At 46.7% G+C, this 24,689-nt stretch overlaps 2 protein-coding genes across 6 annotated transcripts in view; one reads left to right on the top strand and one right to left on the bottom strand.

The window, feature by feature from the left end:
* Window positions 1-471: 471 nt before the first annotated feature.
* PRR33 (proline rich 33) lies at window positions 472-24,345 on the top strand. Its single transcript, XM_048854221.2, has 2 exons — window positions 472-779; window positions 22,555-24,345. The coding sequence occupies exon 2, from the start codon at window positions 22,564-22,566 to the stop codon at window positions 24,178-24,180; it is 1,617 nt and encodes a 538-aa protein (XP_048710178.2). The 5' UTR covers window positions 472-779; window positions 22,555-22,563; the 3' UTR covers window positions 24,181-24,345.
* LSP1 (lymphocyte specific protein 1) overlaps window positions 15,393-24,689 on the bottom strand; it is an 84,298-nt gene continuing 75,001 nt past the window's right edge. For all 5 annotated transcript variants that reach the window (XM_048854222.2, XM_048854225.2, XM_075129323.1 and 2 more), the window contains one exon: window positions 15,393-16,893. The gene's annotated coding sequence lies outside the window, so the exon portion shown is untranslated. The remainder of the gene's footprint in view (window positions 16,894-24,689) is intronic.

The raw sequence follows: 24,689 nt of genomic DNA, 5'->3' as shown, positions 1-24,689 counted from the left end.
TCAGTGGTGTGTAATAGATCAGAAGCGGGTTTTGGGTGGGTGTGTGCACACCACTGAGGGTTGAAAGAAATGAGCAGAAGATTCGAGCTGACACTAGGGACATGTCAAAGAGGAGTAGGGTCTTTTTAAAACACAGTGAGTGCGGGTGTTTGACCATCTCCTGGAGATATATTTCAAGTGCCTTTCACTGTAATGAGAAAAGGCTTTTAAAATGAGGGCCTCTCCCTATACAGATTGAAGCGTGGCAGGTTGATCGCTGCATCCAGATCTGGGAAAGTTTGAGGGAATTAGGCGGTACCCAAAGGCACTGGAGATACAAGAACAAACACAGACTGAAAGAGAACCCTTTGGAGGATTTGGTTTGTTGATGCACTCAATGCAGTTGCATTAATTTGCCAGTAGAGGTTTGCAGTGCCTAATACAACCCTTGTGACAGTTTCCATTTCTTTAAGCCTTCAGGCTTCACCTCACTCACACACCCCCTCCCCCGTCTCCACCTCCTGTTGGCAGGGGACCCCAGCAATATAGACCATGCCCTCCAGTGGGGCTGACAGCTTTAGCAGCCCTCTTTGCTGTCAGCCGGTAAGAGCAAACGTTTAGGTCAGGAGCTGTGGGGCTGTTTTTATTTTTGGCATGCATCATGGATCAATTCCTTCCCCCTCTCCCTGCCATTTGTAGGAAGGGAAGAGTCCAAACCAAGGATGTTCAGACGGGTTTTTAAGCACACGGAGCTGGGAGCAACAAGCTGCAGCCTCTAACCATCACTCAGCACTCACCAGGTAACGTACAAAAGCAAAAATTGTGTTTTGAGCTTTTCATTCTTTAGATGTAGGCTGGTTTTTCCCCACCCCTCTTTCTCCCCCCAAAATATATTGAAACAAGATTCTTGAGGGTTTGCTGGAGAGGAGGGAGCTCTTGCTAAAAAGTGGAAAGGGCTCACATCTGTCCCCAGTGCTATAATTATTCTGTAATTCACACAGGGGAAGAAGGAGTCTGACTCATGTATGGATTGGGTTGGAAACCCCACACAGGTGAGATGGGGGAATCCCTAGCAAAGGAGTACAGTTATTAGGACATGTAATGTTGGGTTTTTTCCTCTCAGTGCCACTGAAAGCACTAATGCAATGAACACACACAGTTCTGTGGCATTTTCAGCATCATTAAGCATTTTTGCCACATTTGGCTAGATCATTGCCCCTAGGCAACCGAATGGCTGGCATTTCTCCAGGAAATACTGCCTTTGATCGAATAGTGGCACATGGATATAATGTAAGGGAATACCACATTTTCGTCTCCCCTTCTTCTATATGAACGGTGTACCATGTTTGGCAATGTCGACGGGAGCATATGTGCTAGTCGCACTTGACTAACTGCTTGCCTATTATAGTCTGCCTTTAGTGCTGGCATGGCATTTTGTCCTACTCTGCAGTAGAGGGCTCAAGGACTGAGGTGCATTGGTAGAACTGTGAACAGGACAAAACTGTACAGTGCCTGCTTGCACGGTGTCTGTCTCCAGTCAGTTGACCCAGTCCCTTATTTGGAAGCAGAGAAGGAAAATTCACGGAAAAAAAAAAAAAAAAAAAAACCAAGTGAAAAGAGAGAAATAATCTGGAAATCTATTGGGCCCCTGCCTTGGCTGGTATGAATCTGAGCAGCTCCATTGCCTCCATCAGCTGAGGATCTGGCCCATTTGTTTGAAGTCCTTCCATGGAAACAAACTGAGCATCTTGAAAAAATGGGAAGCCTTCGTCCGGCTGTCCATGCGTGACCTGCAAGGAAGCAAGGGCCTTTCAATTCATCTTAGAGTCACCTGAATAACCAAGATTGTTTTGACTGCCATGCCAAAGGCAAACATTTTAATGTAGGTTGTCGTGGGGTATGCAAACCCCACCCCGGGCCCAAAGGAGTTAAAAGGCAATACTAGGCCCAGGTAGCTCCGGCCTGGGCCCGCTGCACGTGCTCTGGCTGGAGGAGGGGGTTAAAAGGAGCTCAGAAGCCCAGGCAAAGGGTGGTGGGACAGTCTGTAGGAGAGACAAATACTTCTCCGGGAAGTCAGGCAAAGAGGGGGGACCAGAGAGCCTGAGAGGGGATTACCAGAACGTGTAAGGCAGTGTTTTCTCCAGGCATTGCTTTCTCCAGCCACCTTTGGACAGTTTTTGTGAAACTATTGTGTGTTTGGACTGTAAAGGGCCACACCCCAGACTGAAGGAGCACATAGATAGGAAGTAGTCCATGGTGGCAGACTTAGACTCCCTGCAGGGAGGACTCCCTGCTGGTGTTACTTCCCACAGGACCCTGGGCTGTGGCCCAGTGGAGAGGGAGGGCCTGAATTGCCCTACCAAGTCCCACTTAAGGGGAAATGTCCAGACAGGGGTTGAGGCCAAGTCATTTCCGGTCTAGTGGCAGGAACCAGGCATTCCTACTGCGCCTTCCCCTTCCCCCTCGACAGACACAGATTTTTTTGGTGGACTGTTGATCCCGTCATCTCTTTGCATCATCTCTTTGCTTCTTGACTCACCTGTATGCTCCATTCATCCAATCTCAGCTCATGCTTCATTTTGAATATCTGTAGTATCTACTCCGTGCATCGTCTACTGGATCTGTTCCCTATGGCTCTGATCCGAGTCTCATTGAAAATCAATAGTAAAACTCCCATTGACTCCACAGGTGGAGGATCAGGTCCGATGTGGTCCATCTGCTCTGTGAAACATCTTATCAATATGCTTTCTCCCAACACCCCTCTGATCACTTTATCCACACAGCTGTTCTTGGCGCTGTCCATAAGTCTCAAGCAATGTGTAGCTCCTCCATACAATATCAGTGTGCTTTTTGCATCATTCATATGTTCCATAATTCTCATTCATGGCCCATCTGCTCAATGAGTCATCTAGCTGCTCCCCATATTGCCTATACATTCTGTGCATTACCTCCTTACCTCATGAATCACGTCTCTGAGTCGCTCATGTATACATATCGTGCTATGCATAACATATCCTAATCTATGCATTATCTTTCTGTTCCTAGCATGATATACGTTTCCTCATACATAATCAATTGGCACCATGCATCGTCTCTCTGAAAGAGAAGTTAGCTGATTTGTACATTCTCAATTTGTTCCATGATCATCTGGACCATGACTGTATCATATCTCTAGCTCATGCCTCATCTGTAGTTGGTATGCATTCTCTGTCTTCTCTTTGCATATCATCTCTGGCTCATGCTTCAGTCCTCCTTCATAATAATAACCATATATATCTAGACCGGGGTGGGCAAACTTTTTGGCCCGAGGGCCACATCGGGTTGCGAAACTGCATGGAGGGCCAGGTAGGGAAGGCTGTGCCTCCCCAAACAGCCTGGCCCCCGCCCCCTTCCCTCCCCTCCCCCTCCCACCCCCCTCAGAACCTCCGACCCATCTAACCCCCCCCCCGCTCCTTGTCCCCTGACTGCCCCCACCCCTATCCACACCCCTGCCCCCTGACAAGCCCCCCGGGACTCCCATGCCCATCCAACCCCCCCTGTTGTTCCCCATCCCCTGACTGCCCCCCTGGAACCTCCGCCCCATCCAACCGCCCCGTCCCCTGACTGCCCCCTGGGACTCCCTGACCCTTATCCAACCCTCCCCCAGGCTCAGAGCAGCAGGAGCTCGCAGCCCCACCACCCAGGCAGAGCCAGCCATGCTGCTGTGCTGCCCGGCAGGAGCAGGGGGCCAGAACTCTGGCAGCGCAGCAAACTGAGGCTGCATGGGAGGAGGGACAGCACGGGAGGGGCCGGGGGCGAGCCTCCCTAACCAGGAGCTCAAGGGCCAGGCAGGATGGTCTCGCGGGCCGCATGTGGCCTGCGGGCCATAGTTTGCCCACCCCTGATCTAGACTATTTGTTTCATGGTTCATCCATCTGCTCCATATGTTATCACGTACAAGGCGTGTATTTCTTGTTTCATCTCTCGATTCCATGCATCTGTTTCATACATCACCTATGAGATTTTCCCCACTGACCATCTCTCTGCTTTCTGTATTGCCTGCTCTCTATAAGATCTTTTTGTTCTAGCCACTCTTTCTTACACGCATCATCTTTGGTCATTGCACCCATCTCTCTATTCTTTGCATCATCCATGAACTGCGTGAAGAACATCATCTTGTCCTCTGTACACCATCACCAACATGAATAATAAGCTACTGGCAGCAAACTGGCCCATAGTTTCTAATGAATTAATGCCCCAAACACTGGAATAGGATCATTCATGTCCAGTCTTACATTGGGGTCTAAGATCTATGGGACTTAGTTAAGTGAGGTTGTGTCAAGCTACGTGGCTTGTTAAACCACATCGCTTCTATCGGTCTATAAGATGACATTAAGGAAAACAAATGTAGGTGTCAGAGTAGCAGCTGGGTTAGTCTGTATCTGCAAAAAGAAAAGGAGTACTTGTGGCACCTTAGAGACTAACCAATTTAATTTGAGCATGAGCTTTCGTGAGCTACAGCTCACTTATATCTCATGTGTGTATGTCTGAGTCACAAACAACCTAGATAAAGGACATTTTGCTGCTTATCTCAAATCTTACGGAGAGGGTTTGCTGTATTTTTATATGACACAAACTTTTCTTCCAGAGCAGGATACCCGATACCAATTTTCACCTTTTATTAGGAACCGGTGCCTGGGATATATAGAGAGAGACTGTAAGAAAATACCCATAGAATAAACTTAAGCAACCATTGCATCTCCTTTCAATAGGGAACTGTGCCAAGAGTGGTTAGTCAGGGGTATTCATAAGGAATATACTGCATCACATGCTTGCTGTGTGTAGGAGTTGGAATCAGACCTTTCCATGTGTTCCCTCTATTGGCTGACCTATTGAAGTTAATCATTCATCTTACAGAGAGAGTCCAGTGTTTCTGAATTCTTATCTAAATGCTGGGAAGAGGACATCACTGATATAGAGAGAGATCTATTTCCCTTACATTTCACAATCCTTGCTCTTCAGATTACATGGAGCACAGGTATCACCCATCAGGCCTGTAGAAACATTCAGGGACAGATTGTCTACTGTTCTCCAGCCTCTTTGTGTGCTTTCATGACACACAGGTGCAGGAAAGCAGCCAGGGCCATCCAGCTGAGAAGTCCCCCAGCATAGGGGGAGCTCTCAGTTAGTAAACAGCTAGCATATCCAACTCCTATAGGAGTTTACCTCCACCTCTGTATAGGGGGCCTACAGCATAGCCAGGGTGTGCTCTGCTCTGCTCTGTCAATCCCCAATTGGCCTATCATCCCCCAGGGAACATGGTCAGTTGGTGTAAGACAGAGTTGCCCCAGTACGGATGGCGCTGGGTAGATGCACCGTGAGAATCTAGAGCTACTACCAGCTCCCTGCCATTCCCACAGCTCCTGGTTGCCAGATGTAATAGCACCTGCCCTAGTAATTTAGGGGAGTTATGTGAAATCCTGGAAGCAGGGATTTTTGTACAGCTTCAGGGCTTCACCTCCTTCGGCGGGGAAAGTTTAGCTATCGAAATGTCACAGCAAAGACAGAAAGCAAGAAGTTCATTAACCAAAGGACGCTGATCATCTACACTGATTATAAATCAAGCAGGAGAAAACAAAGGGCTAGATCCTCAACTGGTGAAAATCAGTCTCGCTCTGTAAAAGTCAATGGAGCTATGATGACATACACAACCTGAAGTGCTGGCCCATTGTGGCTGGTTACTTTGTTAACATTCTCAGTTGTATTTCATTTTTAGATGCATCTTTTGCATGCACCAAAATAAATAAGGGGACTGGATGGATACAGGACTGGTAATAGAATACGGAGCCTTTCACCTTTAGAACCAGGACAGGAGAGGCCAGCACCTGAAGGTTTTTTAGTGACTTTCATGAAATGAGTTGATGATCTCAATGCAATACCTAGTGAACATGTGTCCACCCATCAAAGCCACCACCGTCCCCATTGCTACCTTGGCTGTCAGTCTCAGAAGAGAGGCCACAGATTGAATGAACATGGAAAATGAACTATCCCCTTGCTCCTAGAAGTGGTCCCTGTTAGTCCAATTTGAGGTACCTTAATGCTTAGAAGGAGCAAATGAGGAAGCTCGGATTGCTGGTGGTCATGCTGGATAAGCAGAGGAATTCTGTCATCCCAGCATCTTCCACCAGCTCTGTAACCAAACAGGAGAGAGTAAGTTTGAATGAACTCTGAAGCTACTTTGGGGACCTTAGAAAAATCACTTCTGCCACGTTTCATTCACTATTGAAAATCATTTTTCATTCATCTGTTTAACCTGATGTCTGCTTTGATACTTGTGTGCTGCCAATCAAGGCGCCTGTCACAAAAGCACAGTGTTCTCCAAGAAGCTAGTGTGGAAGCTCTGACTTGGACTTTGGGGTATGGAGAAAGGGTTCTGTGGAGAAGCGTAGGTGTAAGAGAGCAAACCAAGGCGAAAGGCATCTTGCAGACTATGGAAAAGCCAAAAGCAACAGCGGATGGATCATGGCATGAGAACGGGAGATTGAAAGGAACTCTCTGCTGACTAATGGACAATACCATCCATTGGTCACCAGAGCACAAGATGAACAGCAAAGATTAACTCAACAAACTTTGGACAACTCACATGGTTAGTGCAAGCACAAGACAGGGAGGTTATTTGTGAGCAGCATCGTGAGGTTTTTATCCAAGAGTGGAGAGAAGGTGTCTTGTGTTGATGATGTTGCTGCCCTCCTGGTGAGCCTAGGGTTGAGTTGATATAGGTAGCAGAGAGGTTCTCTAACCACATTTTATTTGAAATGACTGACCTTTGCCCTGGTATTTCACTTTTTTCAGTCACCAACAGTTGTTTTGACACTTACCACTGTGATTGTGTCTAGGTCTCACTATTTGCCTTCTTATGTCTCTGCTATGGCCACAAGCCTTTTCCTCCACATACTGAATGCCATGTTCATCAGCAAATGCCAGGAGTGAAGCAGGAGAGATGCCAGCATATTAGTGACAGGGCAGGATTTGTAGCCTCTGTGGGAGAATCAACATAGCATAGAACCAGGACACATGCCCCTCTGTTTGAAATGCAATATCCACATGCCAGTATAGTCAGATTCAAGCTTCCAGCCTCTCTGGACAGTAGATTCCATATATATGTCAATACACTAGTGCCAAGATTCAAGCTCACATTTTCCAGGTACAGGGGTAACCAGCGCACAGATTCAAGCGTGCAGCTAAGAAACGTTCTGTGATTGTGATCGTGATCGCTGAGAAGAGTAGCAGCTCTGAAAGGTGAACTTACAAAGCCCCACATTGACTTCCCCATCTAGCATGACCATCCCAGAATATTCAGAATCCTGGCACCATGTCTCCATTACCAGCCTTTCAAATCTACAATAGCTTAGATGCCAAATCTTGCTAAGCAAAAGTCTAGTGACATGTGATGGTGTTACCTGATATAGGTCTTCATGCTACATTTAGCCAATGAAACTTTCCATCTGTCAAAGAGGATGTTTTATTTAGAAGCACTAATCTCCTGGGTTCATTTGGTACTATAAATATCAAGTCGTCACCGGTTCCCTTTCCATACAATGTTTTAGTAACTTACCTGCCATCTCAAACTATGAAGGCCCAAAGAAAAATTATCACTCAGCCGCCTACAATCTTGAAACAAGAGTGTTTGGATGTTGAAAGGATCTTGAAAAACTGGTAAGGGTTCAGAGAAGAACTACAAGACTGATTCATGGCCTGGAAAGCACCTTGCAATAAGTGATTTAAGAAGCTCAATCTATTTAGTTTATTTTTTTTTAAAAGGTCGAGAGGTGATCTTAGCAATTACAGGCCAGTAGGTCTAACTTCAGGATGGGGCAAATTGGTTAAAAGTATAGACTCACAGATTTTAAGGCCAGAAGGGATCATCATGATCATCTAGTCCAGTGGTTTTTAAACTTTTTTTTGGCAACACAGTTGAAGACAATTTTGATGCCTGTGACCCAAGAGAGCTGCGGATGAGGGGTTTAGGGTGTGGGAGGAGCTCAGGGCTGGGGCAGAGGGTTGGAGTGCGGGGGTGAGTGCTGCAGGGTGGGGCCAGGAATGAGGGGTTCAGGGTGTGGGAGGGGGTTCTGAGCTGGGACAGGCGGTTGGGGTGCGGGAGGGGGTTGCAGGCTCTGGGCTGGGGTTGCAGGCTCTGGGATGGGGCTGGAGATGAGAGGTTTGGGGGGGCTCAGGGCTGGGGCAGGGGTTTGGGGCATGGGGTTACCTTGGGCAGCTCCCAGTCAGCGGTGCAGCAGGGATACTAAGGCAGGCTTCCTGCCTATCCTGGCACCGCAGACCACGCTGCACCCCAGAAGCGGCCAGCAGCAGGTCCAGCTCCTAGGCAGAGGCACGCAAGCAGTGCCCGCAGGCACATCCCCCCCCCCAGCTACCAGCCAAGGGGAGTGCGGAGCCTGTGCTTGGGGCAGGGGCAGTGCACAGAGCCCCATGGCGCCCCCACCTAGGAGCCGGACGTGCTGCTGGCCGCTTCTGGGGCGCAGCGCAGTGTCAGAACAGGTAGGAACTAGCCTGCCTTAGTCGGGCAGCACTGCCAATGGGACTTTTAATGGCCCGGTCAGTAGTGCTGACCAGAGCTGCCGCGACCCAGTGCCTTACTTTCCACGATCCAGTACTGGGTCACAACCCGCAGTTTGAAAACCACTGATCTAGTCTGTTCTCCTGCACATTGCAGGCCATAGAACCTCACCCACCCACTCCTGAAATAGACCCCTAACCTCTGGCTGAGCTACTGAAGTCCTCAAATCATGATTTAAAGACTTCAAGTTACAGAGAATCCACCATTTACACTAGTTTAAAGCTGCAAGTGACCCAGGTGGGCCCCATGCTGCAGAGGAAAGCAAAAAAAAAAAAAAATCCCAGGATCTCTGCCAATCTGATCTGAGAGAAAATTCCCTCCTGATCCCAAATATGCCAGTCAGTTAGACCCTGAACATGTGAGCAAGACCCACCAGCCAGACACCTGGGAAAGAATTCACTGTAGTCACTCAGAGCCTTTCCCATCTAGCGACCCATCACTGGCCATTGAAGATATTTGCTGCTATTTGTCGCAGTTTGGCTACATGCCATTGTAGGCAGTAAAGAACAGACTTATCAGACACATAGATGAACACAATTTGTTGAGGAAGAGTCAAAACGGCTTTTGTAAAGGGAAATCATGCCTTACCAATCTATTAGAATTCACTGATGGGGTCAACAAACCTGTGGACAAAGGTGATCCAGTAGATTTGGACTTTGCTCAAGGACCTTTTCAAAGGCTTTCTGAAAGTAAGCAGTCATGAGATAAGAGGGAAAGTCCACTCATGGATCAATAACTGGTTAAAAGACAGGAAACAAAGGGTAAGAATAAATTGTCAGTTTTCAGAATGGAGAGAGGTAAATAATGGTGTACCCTATGGATGTGTACTGGGACCAGTGTTGTTCAACATATTCATAAATCATCTGGAAAAAGGGGTAAAGAGTAAAGTAAAGTAAATACAAAATTACTCAAAATAGTTAAAGCCGAAGCAGACTGTGAAGAATTACAAAGGGATCTCACAAAGCTCAGTGAGTGGACAAAAAAATGGCAGATGAAATTAAATGGTGATAAATGCAAAGTAATGTACATTAGAAAAAATAATCACAACTATATATAAAAAACGATGGGGTCTAAATTAGCTGTTCCCGCTCAAGAAAGATCTTGGAGTCATCCTGGAGAGTTCTCTGCAAACGTCTGCTCAATGTGCAGCCACAGTCAAAAACACGAACAGAACGTTAGGAACCATTAGGAAAGGGATAGATAAGACCCTAAATATCATGATTCAACTCTATATTAATCCATGGTATGCCTACACCTTGAATGCTGCGTGCAATTCTGGTCATCCCATCTCAAAAAAGATACATTAGAATTGGAAAAAAGTACAGAGAAGAACAACAAAAATTGTTAAGGGTGTGGAACAGCTTCCCTCTGAGGAGAGATTTAAAAGACTGGGACTTTTCAGTTTGGAAAAGAGACGACTAAGGGGCGGAGGGGGGGAAGAATATGATAGAGGTCATGAATGGTGTGAAGAAAGTGAGTGTTACTTACTCCTTCACATAACACAAGAACCAGGGGCCACCCAGTGAAATTAATAGGCAGCAGATTTAAAACAAACAAAAGGAAGTACTTCATACAACACATGGTCAACCTGTGAAATTCATTGCCAAGGGATGTTGTGAAGGCCAAAACTATAACGGGGTCCAAAAAGAATTAGATAAATTCATGGAGGATACATCCATCAATAGCTATTAGCCAAGATGGTCAGGGATGCAACCCCACGTTCTGGGTGTCCCTAGGCTCTGACTACCAGAAGCTGGGAATGGATGACAGAGGAAAGATCATTCAATGATTGCTTGTTCTGTTCATTCCCTCTGAAGAACCAGGCATTGGACACTGTCAGAAGACAGGACACTAGGCTAGATGGACCACTGGTCTGACCCAGAATCTCCGATCTTATATAAGACACTATTAAAAAGAAATTTGATCACAGTCTCTGAGTTCCCACACTGGGAGAAGATCTCTGATATTAGAGGGCTTTTTAATATAGCAGATAAAGGTGTTACAAGATCCACCAACTGGAAATTGAAGTCAAGTTGAAATTCAAAATGGAAATACGATGACATACATTTTTAATAATTAAGGTAGTTAACCATTGGATGTGGTAAATTCTCTAACACTTGGCGTCTTTACATCAAAGCTGGATGTCTTTCCAAAAGATGTACTCTTTAAGTTCAACCATAAGTCATTTGATTCAATGCAGGAATCACAGGGTGAAACTCTATGGCCTGTGTTATGCAGGTAGTCATATAAGATCTTTGTAGCCTTAAAATCCATGAGCCAGATCCTCAGCATAGGTCTATTTACTTCAATGAAGCTATGCTGATTTATATCAGCTGAAGATCTGGATCTGTGCATCTACAAATTGATCACTACAACCCAGTGTTAAGCATGAATTCCAAGCAACCTACAGGAAGAATGCTAGATCCAATTTCTAAAACATCATCCTATGTAAACCAGAGATGAGGATCAAAAGTTGAAGGATCAGCAGTGGAATAGCCATTCAGGGGTATTCTCACATTCCAGCCAGTGCTGAGTGACTGGCAAACTTCCAGCAATCTTGATGTTTCAGTTTGGAATGGAAAGGTCACATACTTGTCTGAAGCTTATCCAAACTTCTTTGGTGTAGAAATCAGACTTGAAACTTGCAAGGGATGCTTTATTCAAACTGGGCCTAATCCGGTTCCCATTGAAGTCAATGCCATAACTCTCTTAAATCTTGGACTTGACGCTTAATAGTTGCTGGTTTTATTAAAACCAGAAATAACACAGAGACAGACTTCATTACTGCTACTTCTGGACAAAACCTGGCAGTGCAGAGTTCTGCAACATTAAGAAGATGAACATCAACTAGAATTACCCAAGGTTTTTACAAGCTTCATAAAACATCTGATTACACTGTGGGATGAAGAGTTGTTTTCATTCTTGTGTAATCTGTAACCACTCATGCATGCATGCCAGAGACCTGGATTGGAGTGACAAGTTTTCCCTCTGTCTTTTACCCTGTTATGTAAAGAAAATAAAGTTTAAACTGTTTAGCATTGCAAATCTTCCATCAGTTGGAGTTTTTAAACAAAGACTGGATGTCTTCCTGAAAGATATGCTCTAGCTCAAACACCGCACAACTATTCATACAACCATTAGTGAACTCAAGGCAAGATTCGCTGGGTGAAATTCTAGACCCTATATAATCCACGTGGTCAGACTAGATGACAGTGGTCTCTTCTAGCCTTAAATTCTATGAATTCTTTATTATATATATTTTTGGCCAACATCAGGCCCACTCTTTATACAGCTAGGGGAAAAAAGTTTATTCCAGTGGTACTTCGATTCTTAGACCCAACAAAAGAGGATGATATGTCAGTATACTTGCACTGAGAGCGTTCAAAACACTTGTCCAGTACTATTTCAATATCTGTGGGAGTTCCACTAATATTTCCAAGGAGGAAAACCTGACATTCAGACCAAATTTTCAGACACCAGCTTCCATTTCCAGAGGGGACAAGGTACAAGTGCAATTTAAAAAGAAAATAAAAACCACCACAATTAATTTAACTTAGAAATCTACCTAATTCCCCTGTTTCTGGCTGTTCACTAATGGCCTGATCCAAAGCCCATTGAAGACAGTGGGAGTCTGTTCGTTTCAAGGGGCTTTCAATCAGACTCTTCACTATGTAAATTGAGGGCATGCATAAGTGCAATCACAAATCTGCACCTACAATTATTTTATAGCTAGAAACAGAAGCTAGTTCAAATCCAGCCTTCAACCTTTAAACAGAGCAAGCCCTGGAAATAGTGAATACTTGAGGATTTTCTCAAATTATTTTCATCAGCTTTTTAGTCTGTCATTTTATACACGGCTGTGAAAGCTGAAACTAAAACATGTTTCAGTGTTAGTTATTTTAGCATTGCTCACCAAAAGTGTCAGATGTTGTGCGTCGATTTGTTTCGAGAAAGTGGCACTGAAGTGGACTAGTTTTAGTAAAAGAAGTGATCCCTATTCTTTTCATTACAACCACTGGCTCAGTCCAGAGTTCAGATCTGGACAGCTCAAATTCAAGGTGTGGCATTCAGAACCTAGGGTTTGATTCAGGCCTTGCCTGACAGCATTCTAGGGGAATGTTGCTTGGAATTGTTAAAGCAACACAAGAGAAGGGAGGACGGTCTTGCAGTTAAGGCGCTGGACTAAGGCCCGAGCCATCTCAATTCAGCTCTCAGTTCTGGCACAGATTGCCTGCATGACTTCAAGCAAATCGGTTAATCTGTGCCTCAGTTCCCCCTTTATGAAAAGGGGATACTACTTTGCTATATCACAGGGGTCAAGAGGATAAATTCATTAATGTCTGGGAGGGTCTCAGCTGCTACAGTGACAAAGGATATATTCGCAAAAAGAAAAGGAGGACTTGTGGCACCTTAGCGACTAACCAATTTATTTGAGCATAAGCTTTCGTGAGCTACAGCCCACTTCATCGGATGCTATATTAACATCTAGATAGATGGGGAGCAGTTTCATTTTCTGAAACAGAGGTAAATGTGACAGAAGGGCCCATTCAGTCACCCTTACTCTAATAGACATCAGTGGGGACCAGTCACCGCCCATGGTACTAGACAACATGAGTAAGGGTAGCAGACTCTATACCTAAAGCAGTGAAAATGGGCCAACAACTCAGAAGAGGAGCTGTTCTGGCCCCTATCCAAGCACTCTTGAAATTACAGCCAGACAGAATGTGCCCAATGGGCCTGCTTCTCGTCAGGATTTTCTTTGTGGGAACGGGTGCTGTGTGCAGGGATGAGATGTGAGGAGGAGAGTGCAGAAAGTGTCGGGGCATTCTTTGCTATGATGCTAACAGTACCACATCTCCCACTCTGCTTCCATTCACTCGCTACTGAACAGGTCTGGCAGCCTTAGGCAGCTTCCTGGGCCTCGCTGAGTTTCACATCAGGATCTCATAGAACATTAAAGGCCCCATCTGCCTTCAAGTCCTTTGCCTACTTAATGATCTTGGCAGCTGGCTTCCACAACTACCAATGCTAGCTACATGTCCATACTGCAGCCCCAGGGAAAGGAATTCTAGCGAGTATGAAAGTTAAATGAAGTATGGAAAAAATTCCCAGTTTCAGGTAGTTCCTGAAAGCAACCGGAGAGTATTCAGGCCCAATTTCTCCTGGGTCTTCTCTCTCCCCCACAATCACTAGAGACAGAAATGCTCTAGAGGAAGCCGTAACCCACACACCTCCTGGGTGTGGTGTTCTGTCCAATCTAGTAGCACTGAGACCACTTGAGAGAGAATGCCCCACTTGTAATGCTGACAGACCCCAGGCGTCAGCTGGCAAGATCAAACCTGGGGCCTCTGGAGCTTAGTGCATGAGCCTCTACTGCATGAGCTAAATGCCATTTGGCTTTTAGCTCATGCGGTAGAGGCTGATGCACTAAGCTCCAGAGGTCCCTGGTTTGATCATGCCTGCTGACAACTCCGGTCTGTTGGCGTTACAAGTAGGACAGAACACCACCCCCAGAAGGTGTGGGGATTACAGAAGCAGCTACGAAATCTGTTCATTCCTCCATTGAAGTCAGCACCTGGACTATGACCGTTGTTTCTACTGAGACCAGTTGTGACTTGACCCAAGACTTCACGGCCCAGATTCACAGACGTAATTGGGCACTAACTTCCAATGATCCCAGTGGGAGTTAGTACCTTTGTGAATCTGGGCCCAAGTGTGGGGGAGGGAAGGTGAATATGCCAGACAGAGTAACTCTTGCTAAAGAGAGCCCATGTCACACAGATATTGTTCAGTGTTTTGCTATGAAAGCCAGGGTGTTGGCACATAAAGAGAGGTCTCCCTTCTTCCCTACCCCTCCAAAATAGAATTGAATGTTGGGCAAGGTGCCAGCTTGAGATTCCTAGAGATAAATTCAGTGCTCTGATGAAAGCAGCATCTTAATTCTGAGCTTTATTAAAAGGATAAGGGTGTGTTGGGGCAGAGGCCTTCTCCAGATTAAAAAAAAGTTTTGGCTAAGACAATGCTGGAAAGACTTCTAGTTTCAGACTTCAATTATGTTGTCTGTTTTCAGTATCTCCATAGAATAGGAGACTAGCCTTTCCCCAACCATTATTGGATAGCATGGGCAAGGATAGCACTGCATGGCTTCTGCCTGTACATGCAGAGGGTAGTACGACTGCTAAGGCTGATTAGTTGTGGCATAGTGGCCTTTGTAGTTGGTTTGGCAACTTTAGAACCATCTGAAGACAAATACCCACAGCCAGGGCATTTACCTTTATCAGCCTCATTCTGTCCCTTCAGTTCGGCTTTGGCTTCCTGTGAAGTGATGCCACTGGTTCACTAACTTAGAGCTGCGTGCCCAACACTTTCCAAAATTAGATTCAGTGTAAAATTTTTGCATTTCAGCCAAAGAACTGATCGTGACCATCTCTATGGACTGTGATAACCGGCTTTGCTTTCTGCTCCTTCTAGAGGTCTAGTTTTTAAGAAAGCAATTCTCTATGCTACAGCCACCATCTTTTATCCACTCCCTAAGTAGGATCTGATCATTTTACTCACCCGATTCCCCACTACCAGTGAAAGTCAGAAATTCTCCTACCACAGAAAACTTAAGTGGCAGGATCTTTTCCTAAACCCTCTAGTATCTGCTGGGCTCCTGCTCTCTTCATTTCAGAGAAGCTGGGAAATTTTGCTTCCCCCAACATGTTGCTGTAGCCGGACGGGCAGAGACATTGGAAACAACTTTATTGTATGAACCGGACCATTTTGACCATTAGTGAAACCCTCAGAGCCACAACTGTTACAATATCTTCCTCAGACATTTTATTAAATGCTCACACACACAAAAGTAAATCCAGGACAGAATCAATTAAAGCAGTAAGCAAATTGAGGGATGAGAGAGGCCCCATAAGACAGGGATTCCTATCTGAGGATAACAGAAGCAAGTTGCAGGGGGAAGAACAGAAACATTTTTAATGAGAGAAGATCAGGGATGTGCCAAAGACTGTGGGCTAGAGGACATGAAGGAGTTTACAGATTGACCCGGGAGAGTTAGTCTGCAGGGACTGGGAGCAAACCAAATCCTGTCGGGTTACCGTGGAGGTCTGAGGTTTACTAATCTTCAAGGGCTCTCCCCACCCCTACAAGCAGCCCCTACCTCCCCAGAACACCCTTCTACCTAGGCAGCGCCAATGGGCGAAAAGTGGTGAAAATGGCTGGTTTCCGAGCTGCACCAACACAGTCCACACACAGGAGCACAGGACAAAGTTTGCTGATGCACTTTGACAGGAATACTTGACACAGCTCCACTGGGGCTCATGTTAAAAAGATTATCTCAGTGGGTTTGAGTATGCAGCAAATAGAAAAGGAACCCTCAGACTCATCAGCAGAGACCAAAAGGTAAGAGCTACTGCATGGGCTCAAACCCAAAGTCTGGGCTGCCACTGTTCACATGGGACAGTAGGGTCTGGAAGAGATTGGCACTGTGATGGACAGGTGAAGGGACCACCTCAGTATGGAAACAGCTGTAGAATTCGAAAAGTCTGGATTAGAATCTTGTATTCAGCTGGCATAGACTAACCTGGCCTGGAGAGGGTCAGTCATAGGTTTTCCCCACCTCGTATTAAAGTTCACAGCAGAAGAGGCACAGGTGAAGAGATGGAAAAAAAACAACAACAGGTGGTAAGTTTTCCCCACTCACAGAAGAACATGGTGGTTCTTTGATACCTATGACATGGTCTAGGTTGCCAGTACAGTTGTGATTCCACTGGATTATGGAGGCCAGAGTAGAGGTGGTTCTAAGAATCAGTCCACCAACCTCATCTGTTGAGCATTCCCACCATACCCATTAATCTTTCTGTTCAGCTTTATCCCTCCTACCCCGAAAGAGTTAGTAGCTGGAGGTTTCTCAATGGTTATTGAGATGCCTTCTACCCCCTGCTTGATTAGGCAAGTTGGCAGATTCTTCTTTTCATGTGTTCAAGAGATTAGAGAGGGCCGAAGTAATGGCCTCCCATCTCCAGCATGGAAACAAAAGGGCCCAGAGGAGCCAAATACAAAACAGCAAAGAGTCATTTAGAAAGTTAAAGGGAGGAACAATAGCCAGCTGATTATGTTCCTTTCATCCACACAAAAGCAGCGTGGGGTGATGCTCCCACTCGAGGATACAGCCAGGCTGTTCTGGAGCAGAGAGAAGTTGCCTGCCAGGGACTGGGAGAAAGACATCCTTCAGTGATCTCCCTTATAGCAGAGGAAGCATCAGCGTTGAGTACAGGGTTGCATCTAGTCAGGACCAAGCTCCGCTGTAAAAGAAAAACAGAACAAAGGACAAACTTAGTGAGAGTGATAATCTGGGCTACAGATAGTCAGCCCAAGATGCTCCCCCCCACACACCCGTATTTTTTGAGTGTTCCTCCTGGGTTTACAGACTCTATACCGTGGCTCAGCCTGTGTATAGGAGCTGCTTGCAACCCAGAATGGGAGCCTAGAATGTCTGAGAAGACATCAAATCACTCTCAAGGCCTCTGGATTCTGCTGCTCTGTTACTGTGACACGAGGCGATTGGCAACAGGCAGGAGAAAGGACACAGCAGCAAGGGTCCTGAACAGGTCATGATACCCTGGCAGAGAGAGAGATGCGTTTCAATGCAGTCAGCTCGTCCCTAGGAGTCATTGTTTAGATGCTAGAGGTGATGCTGCCCCAGTCTTCCCCTCTGAGCCCAAGAAAAATACGAAAGCAAAGCTTTCTTTCCCTTGGCGACCAGCTGCAGCAACATAGGTATCAAGTTCCCTTAGCTCATTCTTCCACACAGAACAGCTGATTCTGTGCCATCACTCCAGCATCCCAAATTACTTCTCCATCTTGAAGTTAATAACTCTTCCACATGGACACTTCCCCTGTTTAAAGGTCAAACTAGAGACTAAGTCTGATTAAAGCGTCTCTCTAAGCACAGTAGAGTAGCATAAGAGGGATCCAAAGACCAGGCAGGTTTCAGGTTGTGCATCAGCATAAAGAACATACTTAACACTAAGAATCCCATGGGATTCTTACTCTCAATTCACTTGCTTTTCCTGAAGCTTCACAAGCTATTTGGGTTCTTAGAGAAGTTCATTCCCCCTCAATTTTATAATGAATCCCTTTTAAATGTCCACTGCAGTCAATAAGACCAAGCAAAGAAATGCATCTTTCTTTGCTCTGCTATTGTTCCAATACACAACACTGGGAGGGGTGAGGGGAGGAATTCCTACTGAGAGGACAGATTGCTCCAGGAGAGAGCTCTCCAGAAAGCATGCAGAACTCTGAGGGGGAGACACAGAAGGTAGATCTCATGACAAATACATGTTGTACCCCACCCCGACAAAAAAAAAAAAAAAAACAAACAAACTATGAAACTGAAAGGCGGCAAATTTGAAAGCGATGAAAGGTATCACTCCCACTCTGCCAGAAGCCATCTGTGGAATCCATTGCCTCATGGCATCACTGAGACCAAGGATTTGGTGGGATTAAAAAAAATTGGACATTCACATAGATGAACAAGAATATTTAGAGTTATAATAGCAAGGATCTTTTTTTTTTAAAAAAAAGAAGAGGATTGGAAGAGATGAACCCAGATGCTTCAGTATATAATAAGCCAGCTTCTAACTATTGGGGGTAAGATTTTCACACTGGACTGATTACCTCCCAGCTGCGGGGAACTTGGCATCTTCCTCTGAAACAGCTGCAAGCATTAGACAGATACAGGACTAGATGAGGCACTGTTCGCATCCGGTGTAGCAATTCCTATGGCCTAGACGTCACTTTCGGGGGTTGGGGCATAGGGAAAGTCGTCAACTCTACCATGAGGTGTCATGCTATTGGGAGGGAGAGGCGTTTCCACCTGCCTCCTTTTGCTTAGATCAGTTTGTTTTGTACAGCTACGCAAAGCAAAGGCTGGTACCTAGCCCCCTCCACATCGCAAGCCATTAAAAGCTAAAGGGGCATTTTGGTTCCCTTTTGGAGAGTGGTGATACTTGTGTTCAAACAAAGCTATATAGCTTCAGATTCAGTGACTGGCACCAGGAAACATAAGAGCCCCAAGTCAGTCTAAACAGCAAGAAATGCCTCTGTTTTTAGCACAGCAGGCACGATTTTAGCTAGCGAGAGGTCTGTCTACTGCTACCTATAAGAAGATCTCTCTCTCTCTCTCTCTCGTTTAATGAAGGGTGCCTAGGAGGCCATGCCTGCATAAAAGCCATTTGCAGTGGTGTAACAACGTGGATACAAAAGGGGTGCAAACCTCTTATATAGTCTTAGGATTCCCCTGCTCACATACACCTACAAGCAAGCTAGATTGCGCTGCTATTTATGCTCAGCCATGGTGGCATAGGTTGCAGCAGCAAGGACACAGATGTGCTGAGCCCATCCCCACAAGTTTCAGGCAGATTTGTACACAGCACTATTCAGCCAGTGCTGCTACCCAGTGCTCCTGCTGCTACGCTGCCATTTAAGCGAACCCAAACAAGGGAAAAATCACATCCCTAGCTCATCGCGTAGCTGTAGCCAGACGCAGGTCTCTGACGCGAAGTTGGGCGTACGCTACTGCACCTTGCGCTAGTAAGTTACCAGAGCCAACTGCACCAGAGCAAATCCACTTTACGCTGGTGCAGCACAGCTCAAGGAGGAGCTTACGCTCATGTAACAACAGCAATGTAGCGACACTCGTGCAAAGCCTAAGTCAGGTGTTTTGAGGTCTTTCAGACGCCCAACCCTGGGGATGGGTGGTAGGTTTGGTGTAATGAGGACTCTGTTGGAATTGCAAGCTATCACTTTAGGAGCTGGGAGGAGGCTTCTCTGATCTTGCTTGCAGGTTACAGGGCTCCATAGCCAAGTGTTCCAGCAGAGTCAGCAGCCAGTCAGTCTACGGGAAGGTGGGGTAAGTTGTGCCTCTTTGCCTTAGGGAGCTCCATCTCGGTTTTGGGGTTCTTTTGCATTCTGAATTCTAACAAAGTAGTGCTCTGGTGCAACCTTCCAGCAGGAGAATCTGTTCTATTCAAGTTGTGTGTGTATGCTGTGAAACAGAACAATGGGGAAGGGATTTCTAGCCCTCTTTGGTCAAATGAGTTTCACACATAAGAGCTGCTCTTGGAATAGAGCTATGCCTAATTCTAGCCTTTGCTTAAAAGTGATCAGCTGCTTCAAATTTCCAGCAGTTGCCATCTAACATACACAAGTCCCCTTCAAGGCTTCCTCACAAAATGCTATGTGGCTTTTGTGTGTGGGCACACACACAAAGCAATTGCCTTTTGCCTATGCCGATGAGCCACCACACCCTTTACAGCCTGGAGAACAGCTCCAGCTGTGCAGTGAAAATATTTCCTGCTGAGATTTTGCTGGAATTAAGGTGGCAACTGGAACCTGTGGGGAAGTAGAGAGCCTTTAACTTTAGAAAAAAGAAAAGGAGTACTTGTGGCACCTTAGAGACTAACCAATTTGAGGATAAGCTTTCATGAGCTACAGCTCACTTCATCGGATGCATACTGTGGAAAGCGTAGAAGATCTTTTTACACACACAAAGCATGAAAAAATACCTCACCCCCACCCCACCCTCCTACTGGTAATAGCTTATCTAAAGTGATCACTCTCCTTGTAAGTTTGTAAGGAGAGTGATCACTTTAGATAAGCTATTACCAGCAGGAGAGTGGGGTGGGGAGGAGGTATTTTTTTCATGCTTTGTGTGTGTAAAAAGATCTTCTACGCTTTCCACAGTATGCATCCGATGAAGTGAGCTGTAGCTCACGAAAGCTCATGGTCAAATAAATTGGTTAGTCTCTAAGGTGCCACAAGTACTCCTTTTCTTTTTGCGAATACAGACTAACATGGCTGTTACTCTGAAACCTGTAACTTTACAGTTTGCTTTAGCCCTCCCTTTTCTTCACCACTCCGCCTGCCAGGAATTTCTGTAGCAAGCAAGCAAAAGGCCAGCCTCCCAGCAGGAGTAGTTAGCCAGTGCTGAAAGACAGATTGCAAACGCAGCCAAAGGCTGTTTAAGCCTCATGTGCATTGAAGTGGAAACATCTGTTCTACCCATCAAAAGGTTTGCTCAGAGTAGTTTACAAGTGAACTAAGGCTTGTACCTCTAGAACACTGATGCAGCATACTGCATTACCTTCCTCAAAGGCCAGGACCAGGTGAGTTAGAACTATGGCCCAAAACTAGAATTTTACCTACCACAAAACAAGAAAGAAGCTGGAATGAGCTTGGCAGTTGCCAAAAAGGCGCAGAGCACCTGACAGCCCCTATGAATGCTCCCAGCCTCCTCCTGCTCATTCCTTCTTTCAGGACACTTGACACCATCCAGCAGTGGGAGCTGACAGATTCATTCACTTGTGCCTCACTTCTTAGCCAAGCCAGCTCAGCAACTGTGAAGCTGGCAATAACTGGAGGAAAAAAGTTTAATCTGTGACACTTGGGAGCTGAAGTCTGTCAGGGAGAGATGGATGGAATAAGCCAGGTGCTCACCCTCACTCCCTACCCCAGCAATGGGAGTGGAGATAAACAAGGCGTGACCCGCTTGTACTCACCCAGCGGCAGGTCAGGCAGCGCTCCGGGTCTTCGGCGGCGGGTCCTTCACTCGCTCCGGTCTTCGGCGGCATTTTGGTGGCGAGGGGGTCCTTCTCGCTCTGGTCTTCGGCAGCACTGAAGGACCCCCTCGCCACCAAAATGCCGCCGAAGACCGGAGCGAGTGAAGGACCCACCGCTGAAGCCCTGGAGCGCTGCCTGACCCGTGCTGCGGGGTGAGTAAAAATTAAAAAAGGTACCACTTCTGCTCAGTGGGAAAGCAGCTGCTGCCCCACTCCCCACCTAGCTACGCTACTGCCCTGCATAGACTTCCCAGTCTTTGCTCAGATCATGCGGCTACCTCTACTGGTAATCTCTACACAAAGAAGCTATAGAATCGGTCATGAAAAACTTCTTTGGTTTCTAGACAGGGTCACAGAAGTTGCAGCCCAGGGTGAGAATGGGAAGAGCTGGGACAGTGGAGGCTCACACAGCTTAGGGATTTGCCAGCCTCTGGGGTAGGGTGACCAGATGTCCCGATTTTATAGGGACAGTCCCGATTTTTGGGTGTCTCTCTTATATAGACTCCCATTACACTGCCCCCCCCCCCAGTCCAGATTTTTCACATTTGCTGTCCAGTCACCCGATTCCGGCGGTGCCTGAGTGTACTCTAGGGGGAAACTCAAAAACAATTTTTGTAGACATGGTTCCAGCTGCAGAGCTCAGACTGGGATTTCAGACAGCTCAGAGCAAGGGGTCTTGTTTGATGCAGAGCTGAAGGAACAAGCAATACCATCTGACCTAAAGGCCAAATTAGAGCTAATTTTTATTGCTAGGGTTGTGGGAGTAGGAAGGAAAATGCTGCCTCAAACACTAAAATGCAAGGGACTTGCTAGCATCAGGCATCGTGAGGATAGATGCTTAGCAAGCTTCTAACCATAGGTCTTGGAACAAGGAGTGGTACTGCACTCCCAGCTTGAAATGGTTTCCATCATACACGGGGTTTACAGTTTGGTTCAATGGCTCTCAGCAGCCCCACCATAAAAATTGTTCCAGCACCCCTGCTTCTAACAGTCTATTAACATCTCAAATCCTGACCCATAGCCCTAAACTGGTGGTCACTCATACCCTTTTGTTGTGTGCGAGTGATGTGGAGAAATATCGATTAGACACTGGTTGTATTGAGAGGGCGAGGGTAAAAGCTCCAGTACAATGTTCCTCCCTCTCCCAGGTAAAGCCTTGCTTCTGAAACAGACCAGACACCTCTGGGACAGCACTCAGAAATTCTACAGACAGATGTTTGGGGTCTGCCTCCAGCAGACCCATCTTTGTGGCCCCATGGCATGCGCGAACAGTGCAGCAGCACGCACAGGGTTAAGCAGATCAGTTGCTGATGTCAGCTCTAAGCTTTGTGTGTTTCATTTCAGGGGATTAAAATGCTGATCACGGTAACACCACCTTACGAGCCAGAATCCCTCCATCCACAGATTCCACCCCCTGCCATACGACCGAAACCTGGTAAGGACAATCTTAGGCTCCAGAGACTCTTGAAGAAAGTTGCAAAGAAGAATACACCACTAGCCTCACAGCAAGCGAAATCGTTCCGGTCCAACCTCTCCCCAGTGAGCGAGGCCAGCCCAGACCTAGAGCACAGCGAGCGCTTATCCCCTCTGAAGACCCCAGAAACATCAATGCGCATCACCATCCGCCTCCCTCCCCGGTTCTCCATCAAGCCAGTCATCCACCATGTCTCATCTCCCTTCCCAAAGGCCAAGCCGTTCACACTCAAAGTAACTGAGCAGAGGAGAATCTCTGAACACCTCAAGCTCTCCGTCTCTCCAGTAGCATCCCCTGTGCATAGGCAGTCCCCATGGCAACCAAAAGGGATGACAAAACCAGACACGCTCACCCAGCTGCCCTCTCCACAGGCACATTGTGTATTCGTTTTCCCTGACCCTCCCGTTTCCATCTCACCTGTCATAGAAGCCCCGGTGGAGGTTACCCACATCACTAAAGTGCATGCGTGTGTCCACAGTGTACAGGCACCCAGAGCGAAGACCCCCTTACCAGACCAGTCCTCTATAGCCCTCAGCAGTGAGGACAGGCAGCCTTCAGCAGCCCATACTGGCAAAAGCCACTCAGAGCCACCTGCAGGGCCAGCACCAGTCACTCTCAATGCTGATGAGGCTGGAGCTGCTACTCCCAAATCAAAGGACCCCATGCTTCCCACCATGACAGCAGAGCCCCTCTACAAAACCCTTAAGTCTTCAACTCCCAGAGAGCCTGTTGGGACTGCTTTCCTCAGTCCTCTGATGCCAGACCCCCAATTCAGTAGATCAGAAACCCCAGGAAGTGACACAGCAAGGTCCAGAACAGAGTGGGTTCCTGAACTCCCTGAGCCACACAGCGAAAGCCTAAGGCCAGTGACTCCCCATACAGCTCAGAAGCAAGAAGCCACAGTGCCAGCTGACAATACCAGGGCTTTCTCCACAGAAGCAAAGGAAGAGCTGGTCATTCCACCACAGCCAACAGCCACCATTCCCAGTCCTTCCCCCAAAGCTGAGCCTCCACCACCATCTGTGGAGAAGGCCAGACCTCTTACAGACAAGCTTAGCGGATGGTCTCTCCTCAAGAAGCACTTGACAGTGGAACCTGAGGGGCCCCAATTCCCAGAAACTGAGCCAGCCAAGGCTGAACAGGAGGAAGCAGGAAGTAAAGCAGAATGCTCTCAAGGTAATGCCAGCCAAGACAACAAGCTGATTAAATCAAGGGCCACCAAAATGTGGGATGCCATTTTATATCAGATGACAACCCTCAAGAGGAGAAAGCATCAAGAGGAAGAAAAAGGGATAAGGAAAGAGGAGGGATTCTCATTCCGGTGCCGCTTGCCCCTTCTCCACAGACCACGTTTTGATGCCCGGAAACTGAAGGAGCTAGCTTCCAAACCAATGATGAAGATCACCACCATGTTAGAGTCAAGCCTGCTCCACCACAAGACACCTGAGGAGCCCAAGAATTTTAACAGGACTGCATCAGGTTGGCAGCTCAAGTGAAGCCAGCTGGATTCCACCTCGGCAACAAGCCCTCCGCTCTCTCGCGGGCCTCCCCAAGGCGCTGCCTGAGTTCTGAGCAGGAAAGTGCCTTTTAGAGCTAGATTTTCCTGCAGTATGGAGGCCAAATGTGAGAAAAATATAAATAAAATCCTTCACAGCCAGCAACCTTATGCTGAGGGCTTTAGGTGGTTATGACTGTACACTACATATCTGTAGCATATATATCTGTAGTGCATGCACACACTTCCAGAGTAGCTTGAAGATCTAAGAACAGCTCTATATCTATATGCAGCTTCATTTAAAATATTCCAATTGGAGATCAGGCTACAAAACCAAACAAGGGACCCACAAAAAGCAGTGAAGCAACCCGTAGAAACCCCCCACTGTAAAGGCACCTTGTTTTTCATTCAGTAAATCAATGAAATTTTAGCTTTATTTTTAAGTGAATCCCAAACCGTGCAAGCCCAGAAACAGGACAGGTTGTGGCAATGCAAGTTGCTCCACACTGC

This window comes from Caretta caretta, chromosome 6, assembly GCF_965140235.1.
Source record: "Caretta caretta isolate rCarCar2 chromosome 6, rCarCar1.hap1, whole genome shotgun sequence".
In the NCBI taxonomy this organism is placed as follows: domain Eukaryota; kingdom Metazoa; phylum Chordata; order Testudines; family Cheloniidae; genus Caretta; species Caretta caretta.
The sequence above is the reverse complement of the archived record's forward strand: the minus strand, read 5'-3'. Positions and strand labels throughout refer to the sequence as shown.